The 14772-nt window shown below is 45.4% G+C and overlaps 2 protein-coding genes across 10 annotated transcripts in view; one reads left to right on the top strand and one right to left on the bottom strand.

The window, feature by feature from the left end:
• LOC109867945 (tight junction protein ZO-2-like) overlaps positions 1–1249 on the top strand; it is a 37969-nt gene extending 36720 nt beyond the window's left edge. For 3 of the 4 annotated variants that reach the window (XM_020457285.2, XM_031802692.1, XM_020457282.2), the window contains one exon: positions 39–1249. In XM_020457285.2, coding sequence (XP_020312874.1) covers positions 39–204 — 166 coding nt within the window. In that variant the 3' untranslated portion in view covers positions 205–1249. The remainder of the gene's footprint in view (positions 1–38) is intronic. The other variant, XM_020457283.2, reaches the window with a different exon arrangement.
• On the bottom strand, positions 857–13380 carry LOC109867946 (amyloid-beta A4 precursor protein-binding family A member 1-like). Of its 6 annotated transcripts, none has more exons than XM_031802693.1 (13): positions 12904–13380; positions 7798–9775; positions 7300–7491; positions 6550–6589; positions 6231–6376; positions 5706–5738; positions 5493–5576; positions 5044–5256; positions 3351–3530; positions 2862–3074; positions 2460–2579; positions 2215–2355; positions 857–1992 (listed from the first exon to the last, which is right to left on the bottom strand). In XM_031802693.1, exons 2-13 carry the CDS (start codon positions 9700–9702, stop codon positions 1921–1923), a joined length of 3339 nt encoding a protein of 1112 aa, XP_031658553.1. In that variant the 5' UTR covers positions 9703–9775; positions 12904–13380; the 3' UTR covers positions 857–1920. The 6 variants fall into 6 exon arrangements, with proteins under 6 accessions (XP_031658553.1, XP_020312877.1, XP_020312875.1 ...); XM_020457288.2 differs by having other exon boundaries at positions 5044–5259; positions 12904–13361; XM_020457286.2 differs by having other exon boundaries at positions 5044–5259; positions 7792–9775; positions 12904–13360.
• Between the last annotated feature and the right edge of the window lie 1392 nt (positions 13381–14772).

Here is a 14772-nt window from a genome sequence, read left to right as displayed (position 1 = left end):
TTAATGAAAATGTCTCTCTCTCGCTCTTCTGTGTCAAGCTCCAGCTCCAACCCGGAGCCCCAGACCCCATCCTCCAGGCCACCGTACTCTGAGAGTAGGGGTCATTTCGACGATGATGAGGAAGAGTACCGCAGACAGCTGGCTGACCAGACCAGACGAGGCTACTACAGTAACCCCCAGAAATACAAAGACACTGAGCTGTAGGACAGACAGACCCACCTATCGCACCCTTCCGTTCTCACCCAATCAGCGAGGCCCTCACTGTGCTCACTCAAACAGCCTAGTGTTACGGTTGCCTATCCGAATCTTTGGCCCGACCTAGTGGCAGGAGGATATATCCCGTTCCTTGTGACCACTAACCAAGTATGTGTCCTTACCTTGACTGTTTGTTTGCCTCACTATGTGGATGGTGAATCGGCATTTTAACCTCCCAACCTCATAATGTCTACCCTGATGGGTAGTGTTTGATCTTCACCCTCAACCCCTCGGTCATATCTGGCCAGACCAATGGAGTCTGAGTACCCTGTCTTTTAAAAGAAATATAAACCTTACATTTGTGTATATATTTATCTTTATACATGTTATACATCTTAAGCATTCTTTGTTACATTAATAGAAATGTATTTGGACGGACAGAATATTTTGTGTACTGCTGCTCTATGGTCTGCTAGTGGTGGAGAATCTAGCCTTTATCCTTTTAAATCATGCATTGCATACCCTTTTGATTTACTCTACACTTGGACATTTTGTCTCCTTAAATACTAGAGATCAGCACATACAAAGTGCCTTTAGCTCTGAAAGTGTAACAGTGTCAGATCACTGAAAGAACAAACAAGCAGTCAACACTTGGCTCTCAGAGGTGATGGGCAAAACATGCCAGGTTACTTCTGTATTAGCTGCATCCATACAACCTGATCACATTTTTATGGCATATACAGTATATACGTTTTTGTTTTTTTACCAGGAGAGTGACTCCTACTGTCTTTAACATGTCTGTTGCTTTGCTCTACATGTCTGTTGCTTTGCTCTACTATTTTTATTCATGTTCCTCAGGCTGCTGAAATCGACTGTAGGGAGTTTTACTTTCTCAAACAAATACACAAATAAATAATTAACTTTCACTTGTCTTAGTTCATTCTATAAATAAAGGTGACAGTGCTGTGGATATTTCTAATGCTGGCTCAAGCAGGATGGCTTCTGGGAGTTAATTCAACCCGGTGCAAATTATAGCATAGCTGCAACATCTAAGGACATTGCCTTTGCTTTGCAGGGTTACATATTTGTACATGCAAGCCTGAATTTAAGTGTTGTTTTTTTTTTGTCCAATGACAAGCTCATATGGGGCGGCAGCGTAGCCTAGTGGTTAGAGCGTCGGACTAGTAACCGGAAGGTTGCGAGTTCAATCCCCCGAGCTGACAAGGTACAAATCTGTCGTTCTGCCCCTGAACAGGCAGTTAACCCACTGTTCCCAGGCCGTCATTGAAAATAAGAATGTGTTCTTAACTGACTTGCCTGGTTAAATAAAGGTAAAATAAAAATAAATAAAAATATTTTGGTTTCCATGCCCCCATGGAGACTGTTTGCATGTGTAGTATTATAGTACATTCATAGGACCCTGAAAGACCAAATGTATTCCTTGCTTGTTGTTTTTCTTAAATATGCACATTAAATTCAGTTCTTTGGTTATTGATCAAACGCATCACATTTATACTCTGTCTGGTAAATTAATTTGTGCCTTCAGCGATGCACTTGTCATTCATATGTATAATGGATTTAGATTAAGGCAAGTCAGTGCTGAGAAATGGGGAAGAACAAAAACATTTCAAGCATTTCAGTGAGAATGTGAAAATCAATGAATACATGGTAAATGCATGTAATTAAATACAATGGAAGTAAATCCTCTTAATGTGGACAGCATTTTCAGATGTAGACTGGCTGTTCCTGGGCAGTCAGCAGACGGTACATGGCTGCAGGCATAGTCTTCATGTGGATCTACAGCACAAAGAAACAACACAGGTTGCATGATCAGACACATGCTACACAGCCGGACATGAGGCTTCCTACCGTTCAACTCAAAATCCCGGAAATTAATTGTAGCACCATTTACAGATTAAATTAGGATTATTTCAACTCATTACTAAATTGTCTGAGTTCAAATAGATTGACTCAACCCTGGACTGTAGTACATTCTAGCTGTTAAGTGTCTTCTCATACCTCTCCCACTGCATTAGACAGGATGTCAACAATCTTCTCATGAGGCGTGGCCACCACACTCTGGCTGTTGATCTCAATGATGCGATGACCGACGCGGACCCCCCCTCTCTCAGCAATGCCCCCCCTCATCAGGCTGCAGATCTGGAGAGGGACACAAACAGCTGATAAAGAAAACTACAATTATGTAAAAAAAAATATATATATATGGGGACATCTGTATTGGTTTCTATTGTCATGGTACCCACAATCCCATTCTGTACGCTGAAGCCCAGCTGGTATCTGAGGTCTGGTCTGCGGATCAGCACCATGGTGACGGGGGGACACCTGACGATGTTCAACTTGATCCTGCACTGGGCCTTCAGACCCTGGAGAGTAGAGTTGGATATTTAGGGGAGGATTGTAACAGGAGTTAACAGCCAAGACGAGGGAAAGACATGCAGATGCTTGCAGAACTGCCTGGTCAAGCAGTCAGTCAATTGTTTTCAATGTGTGCTGGCTTGCAGAGGGGCAGACTAGATTAAGGTTGACAACCATGTATCTGATTTTCAGCAGAAATGCACAGTTGGGCTCCAGTGACACAGAAAGGGAGAGGATACTGCGGAAAAAGACTTAAGAAAACCCAAAAAGAGAGAAGGAAAAACACTGACCTTAATGATACTCTGGCAGGTGGAGAGGGGCAGTCCAACCAGACTTGTTCCATTGATGGTCATAATCTGGTCACCAATGTTGAGTCGACCAGACTTCTCTGCTGGCCCAGAATGCATCATGCTAGCAATGATGACGGTGGGCAGGATAGAGCCCCAGCCTGATTCCACTATAACCACCCCCAGCATCTCTCCCTTCTGCTTCTCGATGTTAACCTGAGGTAGGATACACAGAACAGTATGATATACCACTACGTACACAATTATGGTCAATGCAACTATGTTCACTTGAATGCCTTCATGGTTCTAGTTAGCATTCTGACTGCAATAAGGATGAAATTTGTGCATCTATTTGTTACATTAACAAGAAAGGTTGCATGTATTATAGGTCTACCTCGTACTGTATTAAAAATTATTGACATATCCACTATAGATCGAAAATCCCATTTCAATCAAGCACAGCACTGGCCTGCCCCCTAGTGGTTGACTCACGTCTCTGCAGTTCTCTGACTTGGAGAAGTGGATGAGGTCATCGTTGTACATGTCCTGAGTGTTGAGCAGGTCGCTGTACTCCCTCTGACTCAAGTCCTCTGGGTCGATTCCATTGGCCCGCAGGAACTCCTGATATGCCACACTGAATGCCTGGCCAATGGACTGGGCTATGAGCTGGGCCTGGACAGAGAGAAGGGGAGGCATCATACATTTTATTTTTTATTTATTTTTATTTCACCTTTATTTAACCAGGTAGGCTAGTTGAGAACAAGTTCTCATTTGCAACTGCGACCTGGCCAAGATAAAGCATAGCAGTGTGAGCATACAACAAAGAGTTACACATGGAGTAAACAATTAACAAGTCAATAACACAGTAGAAAACGAAGGGGGGGTCTATATACAATGTGTGCAAAAGGCATGAGGAGGTAGGCAAATAATTACAATTTTGCAGATTAACACTGGAGTGATAAAAGATCAGATGGTCATGTACAGGTAGAGATATTGGTGTGCAGAAGAGCAGAAAAGTAAATAAATAGAAACAGTACGGGGATGAGGTAGGTGAAAAGGGTGGGCTATTTACCAATAGACTATGTACAGCTGCAGCGATCGGTTAGCTGCTCAGATAGCTGATGTTTGAAGTTGGTGAGGGAGATAAAAGTCTCCAACTTCAGCGATTTTTGCAATTCGTTCCAGTCACAGGCAGCAGAGTACTGGAACGAAAGGCGGCCAAATGAGGTGTTGGCTTTAGGGATGATCAGTGAGATACACCTGCTGGAGCGCGTGCTACGGATGGGTGTTGCCATCGTGACCAGTGAGCTGAGATAAGGCGGAGCTTTACCTAGCATAGACTTGTAGATGACCTGGAGCCAGTGGGTCTGGCGACGAATATGTAGCGAGGGCCAGCCGACTAGAGCATACAAGTCGCAGTGGTGGGTAGTATAAGGTGCTTTAGTGACAAAACGGATGGCACTGTGATAGACTGCATCCAGTTTGCTGAGTAGAGTGTTGGAAGCCATTTTGTAGATGACATCGCCGAAGTCGAGGATCGGTAGGATAGTCAGTTTTACTAGGGTAAGCTTGGCGGCTTGAGTGAAGGAGGCTTTGTTGCGGAATAGAAAGCCGACTCTTGATTTGATTTTCGATTGGAAATGTTTGATATGAGTCTGGAAGGAGAGTTTGCAGTCTAGCCAGACACCTAGGTACTTATAGACGTCCACATATTCTAGGTCGGAACCATCCAGGGTGGTGATGCTAGTCGGGCGTGCAGGTGCAGGCAGCGACCGGTTGAAAAGCATGCATTTGGTCTTACTAGCGTTTAAGAGCAGTTGGAGGCCACGGAAGGAGTGTTGTATGGCATTGAAGCTTGTTTGGAGGTTAGATAGCACAGTGTCCAAAGACGGGCCGAAAGTATATAGAATGGTGTCGTCTGCGTAGAGGTGGATCAGGGAATCGCCCGCAGCAAGAGCAACATCATTGATATACACAGAGAAAAGAGTCGGCCCGAGAATTGAACCCTGTGGCACCCCCATAGAGACTGCCAGAGGACCGGACAGCATGCCCTCCGATTTGACATGACTGATAAATACAAAAATATGCACATATCACATATGTCACACAATTCCTACATCGACACACTTGTGTCTGAGTCAAACAGATCATTTGTAAACACACACATACACACACACACACTTACATCCTCTGACTCAAACACGTGGCAGACCATCCTGTACTGGGGAAGGTCGTCACGGGCAGGGCTGTTGGTGTGGTCAGAGTGGTCAGTGGTTTGGTTCAAGTTTTCCTGAGCGCTCCTGGAGCGCACCATCTTCCCCCTGGCCATCAGCACCACCATGTTGCCTATGTCAGCAATGTAGGAGATGGTCCTCAGGGGCAGGTCCATCATGGACTCCTGCTAGGAACACAGGATAAGGACATGGTTATGTGGCTGTATAGGGAAAGAGAGGTGTTTGGCAGTATAGTATGTGGGTGTAGTTTAGGTGTGTGTGGTAGCAGTGACTACTGGTGAGAGGTAAGTTTGATAACTTGTAGTGTTGGTTTTACTAATATTATAGATTGTTTGGTACCTGCAACATAGTGTTTGCTATCCTTGAGTCGATGTAAAGGTGAATAGTATACAGTATTTACCTGAGTGTCTGCGTTCAGCACTTTGATCCTCTGTGTAGACATGAAGAGATCCACTTCAGGGGAGGAAGGAACCTCATCCTCAGTCTGCACATTTAGGGAGAGAGGAGAGCAGCATTTCAACAACATGAGACTTTATTCACAACAATAACAGACAAGACTTAGTTATAATAATAAAAAGACACAGAACAAACAGCCGTAACACTGTCACTGTACCTTCTTTCTGTGTTTAGCTTGCTTTTGGGCGGTCTGCCGTATGGAATAGCAAAAGCAATAGATCGAGAGAGAGATAGAGAACCAGATAGAGCCATCAAAACAGTGCTTAGTAAAGAACAGTAAGATGGGGCATGTGTGATGTCAGCTGTCTATCACATCTGACAAAAGTTACTGGTCCAGAGGTTATAAGGCAAACATCCTCAAAAGTTGCCCCTTTATCAATGTGATATGAGCACCCCTCAAGAAACAGACTGCATGTGTTAACAACATACACTAACTGACAGATGGCCTAGGCATTCTTCAATGCTTGTTTATGGACATGAAATAGTGTTATTTGGCAGATCAATCAATAACTATTCAGTAAAAATGTAATGCACATAATTATATGAATCTAAGGACATGAGAATTATTATCTATGAAAATCTTACCTCCTTGTTAGTGGTAATTTAAAAGATTGAAAAAGGAAAAGGAAAATTAGGGAAGAGAATTGGGTCCGAGTTGATATGACCCCCATGTGACTCTCACCCTGACACGGCTCATAGCCTCCTGGGCCTGCTGCATGCGGGCACTCTTAGTGGGTGTCCTCTCTGACAGCAGGTGGGTGGAGCCCAGGTAGCTGGCTGCAAAGATGATGCCATCGATCAGGTCCTCTGGGTCACATGGCCCTGGGACTATAGACAAGACAGTCATTGAGGCTGGGTACAATCAATAGTCATCAGAAATTACAATGTCTGTAAATCAGATTTGAGTGAAAACATACCACTGCTCCTGACTTGTTCCATAATGTCATTAGAATTCCTTTATACCACAATAAAGCTTTGTCTCCAAGAACTGAGACACTCACCTTCCACATATGAGGGAAAGAAGGGCATACTCCGCCGGATCTGAAAGTGGAATATTACTGTTATACATCAGTAATGGTGTTGACAGTAACTATAGAATAGCACTTCCTTAAACCTCAGTCATCTCTTTTCAGAGTAGTGTGTCCATCATGAATCTTGTAGAGGCAGCTCTGCAGAGTGGTCACTAGCTGGCACAGCCACAAAATCATAAAATCTGATTTAAACCTAACCCTAACCTTAACCACACTGCTAACCCCAATGTCTAACCTTAAAGGGATACTTTGTGATTTTGGCAATGAAGCCTTTTATCTACTTCCCCAGAGTCAGATGAACTTGTGGATACCATTTTTATGTCTCTGTGTCCAGTACGAAGCAGAATTAGCTCGATGACTGGAAGTCTATGGGTATCTGAGAGCACACAGACTTCCAGCCATTGCGCTAATTCTGCTTCGAAATTGCACTAGCGCTAGTTAGCAACTTCCTTCAAACTGCACACAGAGACATAAAAATGGTATCCACGAGTTAATCTAACTCTGGGGAAGTAGATAAAGGGCCTCATTGCCAACATACCAAAGTATCCCTTCAACCTTAAATTAAAAACAAAAAGTGATTTTTGTTCTCATGAATTTTTACAATATAGCCAATTTTGACTTTGCAGCTGGCCTAAGGAGAAATCGCTCGGTTCTGCCTCCAGTACAAGACTCATGATAAAACGTCAACCGCATTTGAAACAGTGCACAGCAGTCACTTACCTCCTCAATCGATGGAGGCCGAGGCGGTTCCTTCTGCTCTCTATGCTCCCTGTGCTGTACCTGGTGTGTTCTGGAGGACTCTGCCCTCACAGGACAGACGGGCTCTGGGACTTGGGCCAGAACTTGGGCTGGGGTTGGGACTGTGTCACGAGCTGAAACTTGGGTATAGTGTGAAGGTGACTGAGAGACAGGCTGTAGGAAAGATTAAGAAATACATATAGAAAACTTCAGTTAATGATATTATTGATGTTTTCTGGTGGCACATTTAAACAGATCAGAGTAAATAACATTATTGCCACTGAGTTGTTCACTATAATTTTTTTGTTGGAAGATTTTATTTTAAACAATACAGAACATACACATACAAATGACAACATCACACAAACAACTATATCACACCTGGCCAGGTAGCAATGATCACTGACGCAACTCAACTATGTAAACACTTCAAACCAATGTTTCCATAGTGATCCAGAGCTGCCTCATACTCACACTCACGTTGCCTCCTGGTGGCTGCTGTGGGGAATACTCCTCTTCAGTAGGACTGACTTCCTGTCTCATCACCCACACAGGCTCTATGGGCTGGTCAGGAGTGTAGGGCGATCTCACCGTCTTAGTCTTCACCTCCTCTATGGCCTCTCGGATGTCCCTGATGGCCAGAGAGATAGCATTCCCTGATCCTCTGACACTGTCCTCTGAAAGTCCTTCTGCTGGAAGCCTGAGCTCCATCCTGGCCTGCTCATCCTGTAACTCGCCTGAACTAGGCTGCCCAGAGCTGGGATACTCTGCCTGGGTTTCACCCTGCACGTACCTGGGAGGTGGCCCCAGGCTTTGAGAGCTGGAGCTTTCTTTAAGGCTGTCACCCTCCCCATCAGACGTAGTGTCATCGTAGTGGTGCAGTCTTGAGCCAACTGAGCGACCCTGCCAAGGGGGGCTGGTCTGTGGTAACCCCACCTCCCTACCTGGCCAGGAGGCATGGGGTTGTGGATTAGTGGGTGGCTCAGTGTCTGTAGCTCCCTTATAAACATGCTCCCTCTGTCTACAACTATAGGGCTCTGGGTAGGGTTCTGCATATGGCTCATCAGGGTCGGCCTCAGATCTCATGTGGAGCTCTCTGTCTAAGTCTGGATAATTCATTAATTTCAAGGGTTCGGGGAAAGACTGGGGGTAGGATTTTGCGTAGGGCTCTGTGTAGGATTCTGTGATGGATTCTGACTGTGGGTAGGACTCATAATAAAATTCTGCATAGGTCTTTGGATACGAGTCTGTAAAGGTGAAAGATTCGGAATGGGACAGTGGAGAATCAGTGCAGCTCTCATCGTCAGGCATTATGTCAGTGTCGTGAGTGGGGCTTGGGCTAAACTCATCACTACATTGGTCTGAGAGCTCAGACTGCAGTGGAGGGGGCGAGAATGGAGATGGAGAGGTAGGTGGTGATTGGCGAGGAGGTGGGCTCAGGGACGGAGCCTCCATGCTTAGAGAGGCAGCACTATCAGTGTCAGAACAGTGGCCATTTGTTCCATCTTCCTGGTTGTCCTCTCCCAAATCCCTCTCTCTTTTGTCCTCTTCTCCAAGACTCGTCTCTTTTAGGTCCCCTTCTCCATGGCCCCCCTGCACTTGGTTCCACTCTAGGTCTGTCTGGATGTCAGATCCACTCTGAGCACTAACAGACTGAGTTATGGATGAGCTGCACCCTTCCTCCTCCTTCTCCTCATCCTCCTGAGGCTGGGGAGAATCTCTGTTGGTAAGGGGTGGTAGCAGCTCTTGAGGGGGGATATCAGGTGCAGGGGGACATGGTGTGTGGTGTGTTGGCGTAAGAGTACCAGCAGTAAGGTCAGGTGCTCCACTGTCCTGTGTGTGGTGGGGTTGAGGGGAGTGCATGAGGTGCTGCTGCTTCATTGTTGCTGGACCAGTCATGTCACTCTGCTTAGTCAGAGAAGCGTCAGATGACCAATGATGTGGAAATGGCTTGTCGTGGATCTCTTGGATGTCTCTCGGCGGCTGTCTCCGTCTGTGAACTCTGACCCTGGGCTCCCCCTGGCGGCGGTAGCGGGCCACGCCAGGGCGGGGCGGCTGGGTGTGGCGAGGAGGCTCCATAGCCACTCCCTCCCCCTGCCTGGACAGGCCCTGCCCTGAGGGTGAACGCCTATGGTGCCGTGGGGGACCGCGGCCCGAGCCTTGGTGCGGAATAGAGGGATGATGATGGTGGTGGTGATGAAGATAAGGATCCTGCCCGTCCTGACCGAGCATTTGGCAGGGTCTCCAACTTCTCCGGACAGGGACACCCTCTCCTCCGCCTCCTCCTGCTGTGCCATTGGGATGCCTGTTTCTGGGAGCAGCTGGAGACTTCTGCTCCTCCCCCACAGCATCACCTAGCCACTCCCCCTGCTGCTTGTGGCTCATCACTCTGCTGTAATCTGTTTACATATAGAACATGGTCCTTCCGTCTCCAAAGAAACACCACTCACAGCACTGCCTGAAGGGAGACAGGAAATTCATGAGAACAGATAGGTCATAGTTCAGGGGTCTGGATGAAACAGCAGGGTCAGGAAGGCATGTCTACAAACAGGAGAATGGGATTGTGTTTTGAGTGATAGAGTGATAGAGCACCACTGTGGTTATGAAGTATGTCTCACTCACCCAAAATCAATTTTAATGTCAATTCTATTCTCAATTTCGGTCAAATAAAAATATTGAGATTGAGATTTGCCAATACCACACACATCTACATAGTACAACACACACACACACACACACACACACACACACACACACACACACACACACACACACACACACACACACACACACACACACACACACACAGAATGTACACTGACAGATAAGAAGCTGCAGGGCTCCCTATTCTCCAGGGAAAAACCAAATCTCATGCGATTCATCTGGGTGTGTTTAATCTCAGGTATATTCTCCCTGCCCCAGCAGCAGCACCACACCACACCACCACACCACAGCAACTGGCATTAAAGAGTAGGAAGGACAAAGCCCCAACACCACCGACCTGAAAGAGAGGAGGCTGGGCTGAATCCTGAACTGTATGCTCAGTGTACAGAATATTGATGTCTGGACTCTGGATAGATTATGCAGTATACTCAGCAGCAGTATACTGATTTAAAAGTATAGTATAGGATTAGCTTTCACAATTTTGCAGGTACAGTATTCTGTAGCTTTAAGAGCTAAAGGCTTCTATACTTTATGAATTAATGAGAGTAGCTCAAATGCAAATTGGATGGATACAGAAAGCAGAGAATGTACAGATTTAATAACAGCTGGATAGCTGAGTGGAGACTAGGGGCAGAGGTTAATGCAGAACCTCAGGATGAAAAGTAATCTTAGTGCAGGCAGAAACAGACAGAGAGGAGGACAGAGTGCAGATGATATGTTCGATTCATGCCCTTTCGCCGGTGCTTGGTGCTGCTGACTGGGCGGGCACCTGGGGGGCAGTGCCCGGGTCACAGATGGTCTGGCTGTGGGCAACATGGGCCAGGCAGCCAGGCCGACGGAGGGAGCTGTGACCTGTGTACTGCTCCTCCATCTGTCAGGGCTCCAGTGAAAGCCCCAGGGAGGGGATTAACCAAGCCATTAACTCACTGATTTTACACTAGCCTAACACACACACACACACACACACACACACACACACACACACACACACACACACACACACGAGACAAGGCCAATGTTAAAACAGTGTTTACATGTAGCATCAATAGGTCTACTGGTTACATTTTGATGACATGTTTGTTGTTTCAGCAGGATGGGATTAATGTATAAGCAAGGTGGTGTGATGACTGACTAAAGCTTATCCAAGTCCCACGTTTCATGGCCGCAGGCAGGACATTTTTAAAAAGATGCCTGAACGTGAGGAAATGAAAAGGGTGGGACAGCAGGTACCTTGTGACAAATACTATTCTTTTCATTGGAAGCAGCCCAATGGTAGGCTATGTTATGCATGCAATACAATTGCAGTGACGACCAGCATTATATGAGACAAATTCTAATAGAAAATACAAATAATTGCCATTTCCTAAAACTATACTGAACAAAAATATAAAAGCAAAATGTAAAGTGTTGGTCCCATGTTTCATGAGCTGAAATAAAAGATCCCAGAAATGGCCATACACACATTATGTTTATCTCTCTAAAATGTTCTCTAAAATCCTTTGCCAAGATAATCCATCCACCTGACAGGTGTGGCATATCAAGAAGCTGATTAAACAGCATGATCATTATACAGGTGCATCTTGTGCTGGGGACAATAAAAAGCCACTCTAAAATATGCAGTTTTGTGACACAACACAATGCCACAGATGTCTCAAGTTTTGAAGGGTTGTGCAATTGGCAGCTGACTGCAGCAATGTCCAACAGAGCTGACTGCAGCAGTGTCCAACAGAGCTGACTGCAGCAATGTCCAACAGAGCTGACTGCAGCAATGTCCAACAGAGCTGACTGCAGCAATGTCCAACAGAGCTGACTGCAGCAATGTCCAACAGAGCTGACTGCAGCAATGTCCAACAGAGCTGACTGCAGCAATGTCCAACAGAGCTGACTGCAGCAATGTCCAACAGAGCTGACTGCAGAAATGTCCAACAGAGCTGACTGCAGCAATGTCCAACAGAGCTGACTGCAGCAATGTCCAACAGAGCTGACTGCAGGAATGTCCAACAGAGCTGACTGCAGCAATGTCCAACAGAGCTGACTGCAGCAATGTCCAACAGAGCTGACTGCAGCAATGTCCAACAGAGCTGACTGCAGCAATGTCCAACAGAGCTGACTGCAGCAATGTCCAACAGACCTCACAACCACGTGTAACCATGCCAGCCCAGGACCTCCACATCCAGCTTCTTTACCTGTGGGATAGTCTGAGATAAAGCCCCTTTGTGGGGAAAACCTAATTGTGATTGCTGACTGTGTAGGAGCGCAGCAATGGGTGAGCATGGGAGGGCATAGGCCCACCCACTGGGAAGCCAGGCCCACCCATTGCTGCGCTCCTGCACAGTCATGTGAAATCCATAGATTAGGGCCTCATGCATTTATTTCAATTGACTGACTTCCTTATATGAACTGTAACTGAGTAAAATATTTGAAATTGTTGCATGTTACGTTCATATTTTGTTCAGTATTAGTTATAGGCCTATGTGCAATAAAGTGGCTTTTCAACCGCGATATGTCCGGAGTCGGGACAGAACAGTCACTATTCTATGGGATGAGAAAGCGCTCTCCCGATTCTGTCATCCTGTGTCACAGCCCAAAAGGAAAGCAAACAGTAATTTATGCGCTCGATCCTGTGGTTAAATAATACATTTTTGTTATTGACAACTGCACTACGAATGGACTGTCGTCATATTTATTTAAAAAAACAGGCACCTGTCTGAATGTCCGACGACGATGAAAGGCTGTACAATGTGACACATCTAATGAAATTATCCATCTGCCAGCTGCTTTTCGTGGTCAAATAATCGGCGCAACCTCCTACCTTCATTCATTCCATTCCAATCTATATACTACCGACGGAATGCGGTCGACATGCCAGTCGCTGTCATGTTAATTGTTGCCCTATATTCTGGAGGATAAATATAATTTTACCTGTTCGTCAGTATGAATGGGTTGGTCGCGTAACAATCCGTTTCACCATTTTTGCCTGTCCCTCTGTACCTTCAGACCATTTGCATGGATTAGGCCTGAGCGGTCAACTCCTCCTGATCGTGACATCAGAGCGGATTACCGACGCACAAAGCGCCTTTAAAAGACTGCTGTGTTTCAACATAATATTTACGGAGCTGCACCCGCCGTATTCCGCCTCTTCGTAGGCAACACTGCTGTGTGCTCTGCACCACTTTTTCGTGAGCGCAGTGAGATATCAGAGCCCGCCAATTCTACCCCTGGGTCTGAGAAACACCTGTGTAAACTAAGCAAAATATCCACACCACGGTGTCAACCACACAAAACAAGCTATTCAAGGACACTCGCTCCCTGCTCTTATCAGAATATACTAGGCTATATATAGGCTGTGGGCTACGTTATCTAGGGAGAACATTATTCCCTAGAACACACTCCCACCTCAGTCACATGACTCTCTTCACCGTAACAGAGCTGTCGTTACCGTGACAACATGTGACTGAAGATACTGATGTGAGTAGTAACCATGGTAATGGTATCCAATCTTTGATCACCACCCCTCCCCCAGTAGCAGTGTGTGGGTAAAATCACTGGGGAAGCCAAGCCAGGAAAAATTTGCCATATTACAACCTATGTATTGTGATCATTGTATGTTTGCTCTATAACCTGTCAGTTCATATGCCTTGACACTGTGATATTTAGGGCTAAGGCTGAGAGACAATAAGAAGACACAGTAGCAGAATAAATTCAACCACATCTGTGTTTCATCACAAAACCAGAGAGCAACCTCTGTCTGGTGAAGTCCACAGAGCATATTGTATGTTACAAACAGTTAAATGACCTACAGCTTGGTCAAGCAAGTTAATGTTTCTGTCATTTTCAAGACTACTAAATGTGATTTAGAATCAGGAGTTAACGTAAGTCACAAAGAAAACAAGACTATTCCAGCTAGCACCATTTAAACGTTAACATTTCAACCTTATCAAATCACCAATACTTAGTCTAATACAGTGACAACTAAAATATACCTAAAACAATTTAGTTCAATCAACATAAGCAAAATATGATGTGGCTGTCCATGCCACTGATTTCTGTGTGTGTGTGTATGTGTGCGTGCTGAAAAACATGCTGACTCACCCTACCTGTAGAGAAACACCAATGCCATCCTCCTCTCTTTCATGTTGCCTAAACGGTCTATCACTCTGTCATACAGTACACACTTTTAGTTTTTGTTGTCCTAGGCTACCTGGCTAAAATGCTTGATCGCTAGCCTAACTTCCTTTGATGGGCAACGATGAGCCTGCGAGTTAACATTAGCCACATATTGAACTTCCATCCTCTCAGGCAAAGGGCACAATGTATGAAATAATGGTTGGATCAGAATCGCCATTATAATCATTGGCCAGTACTGAGAATTAAGTCAAACCACAAGTCCAAATCCCTATCTCCATCCATGGCTAATTTAGGAAAGGGACCATTTTAGCTACCTAGCTAGCCACTGGAGGAGAAAAACAATGAGATGCAACAATAATATTTTTTTCTGTAAATGGAGTTAGGCTTTTGATGTGATGTGATTAGTGTGAAGCCAAATCCAAACTGCCTTCCCTTGACACTATTTTTTGGGGGGTGTGCCAGGACCATTGAAATGTGAGCTTACTCAGCTGATTGGTTATTATTTAATTGTAAAAACAAATTCAAGGGAGGCCAAACGCTTGCTGGCTTCCCTTGCATTCAATACTACGGGCGGCAACAACATCATACTCTTTTTGACCAGACAGCATCAGAAGACCCTCAATATTTATTGGAGAGGAGCATCAAGCTCATCATCTTGCATAT

The sequence above is a fragment of the Oncorhynchus kisutch genome, linkage group LG23 (assembly GCF_002021735.2).
Source record: "Oncorhynchus kisutch isolate 150728-3 linkage group LG23, Okis_V2, whole genome shotgun sequence".
Taxonomy (NCBI): Eukaryota; Metazoa; Chordata; class Actinopteri; order Salmoniformes; family Salmonidae; genus Oncorhynchus; species Oncorhynchus kisutch.
This window is presented reverse-complemented; position numbering and strand designations above follow the sequence as displayed.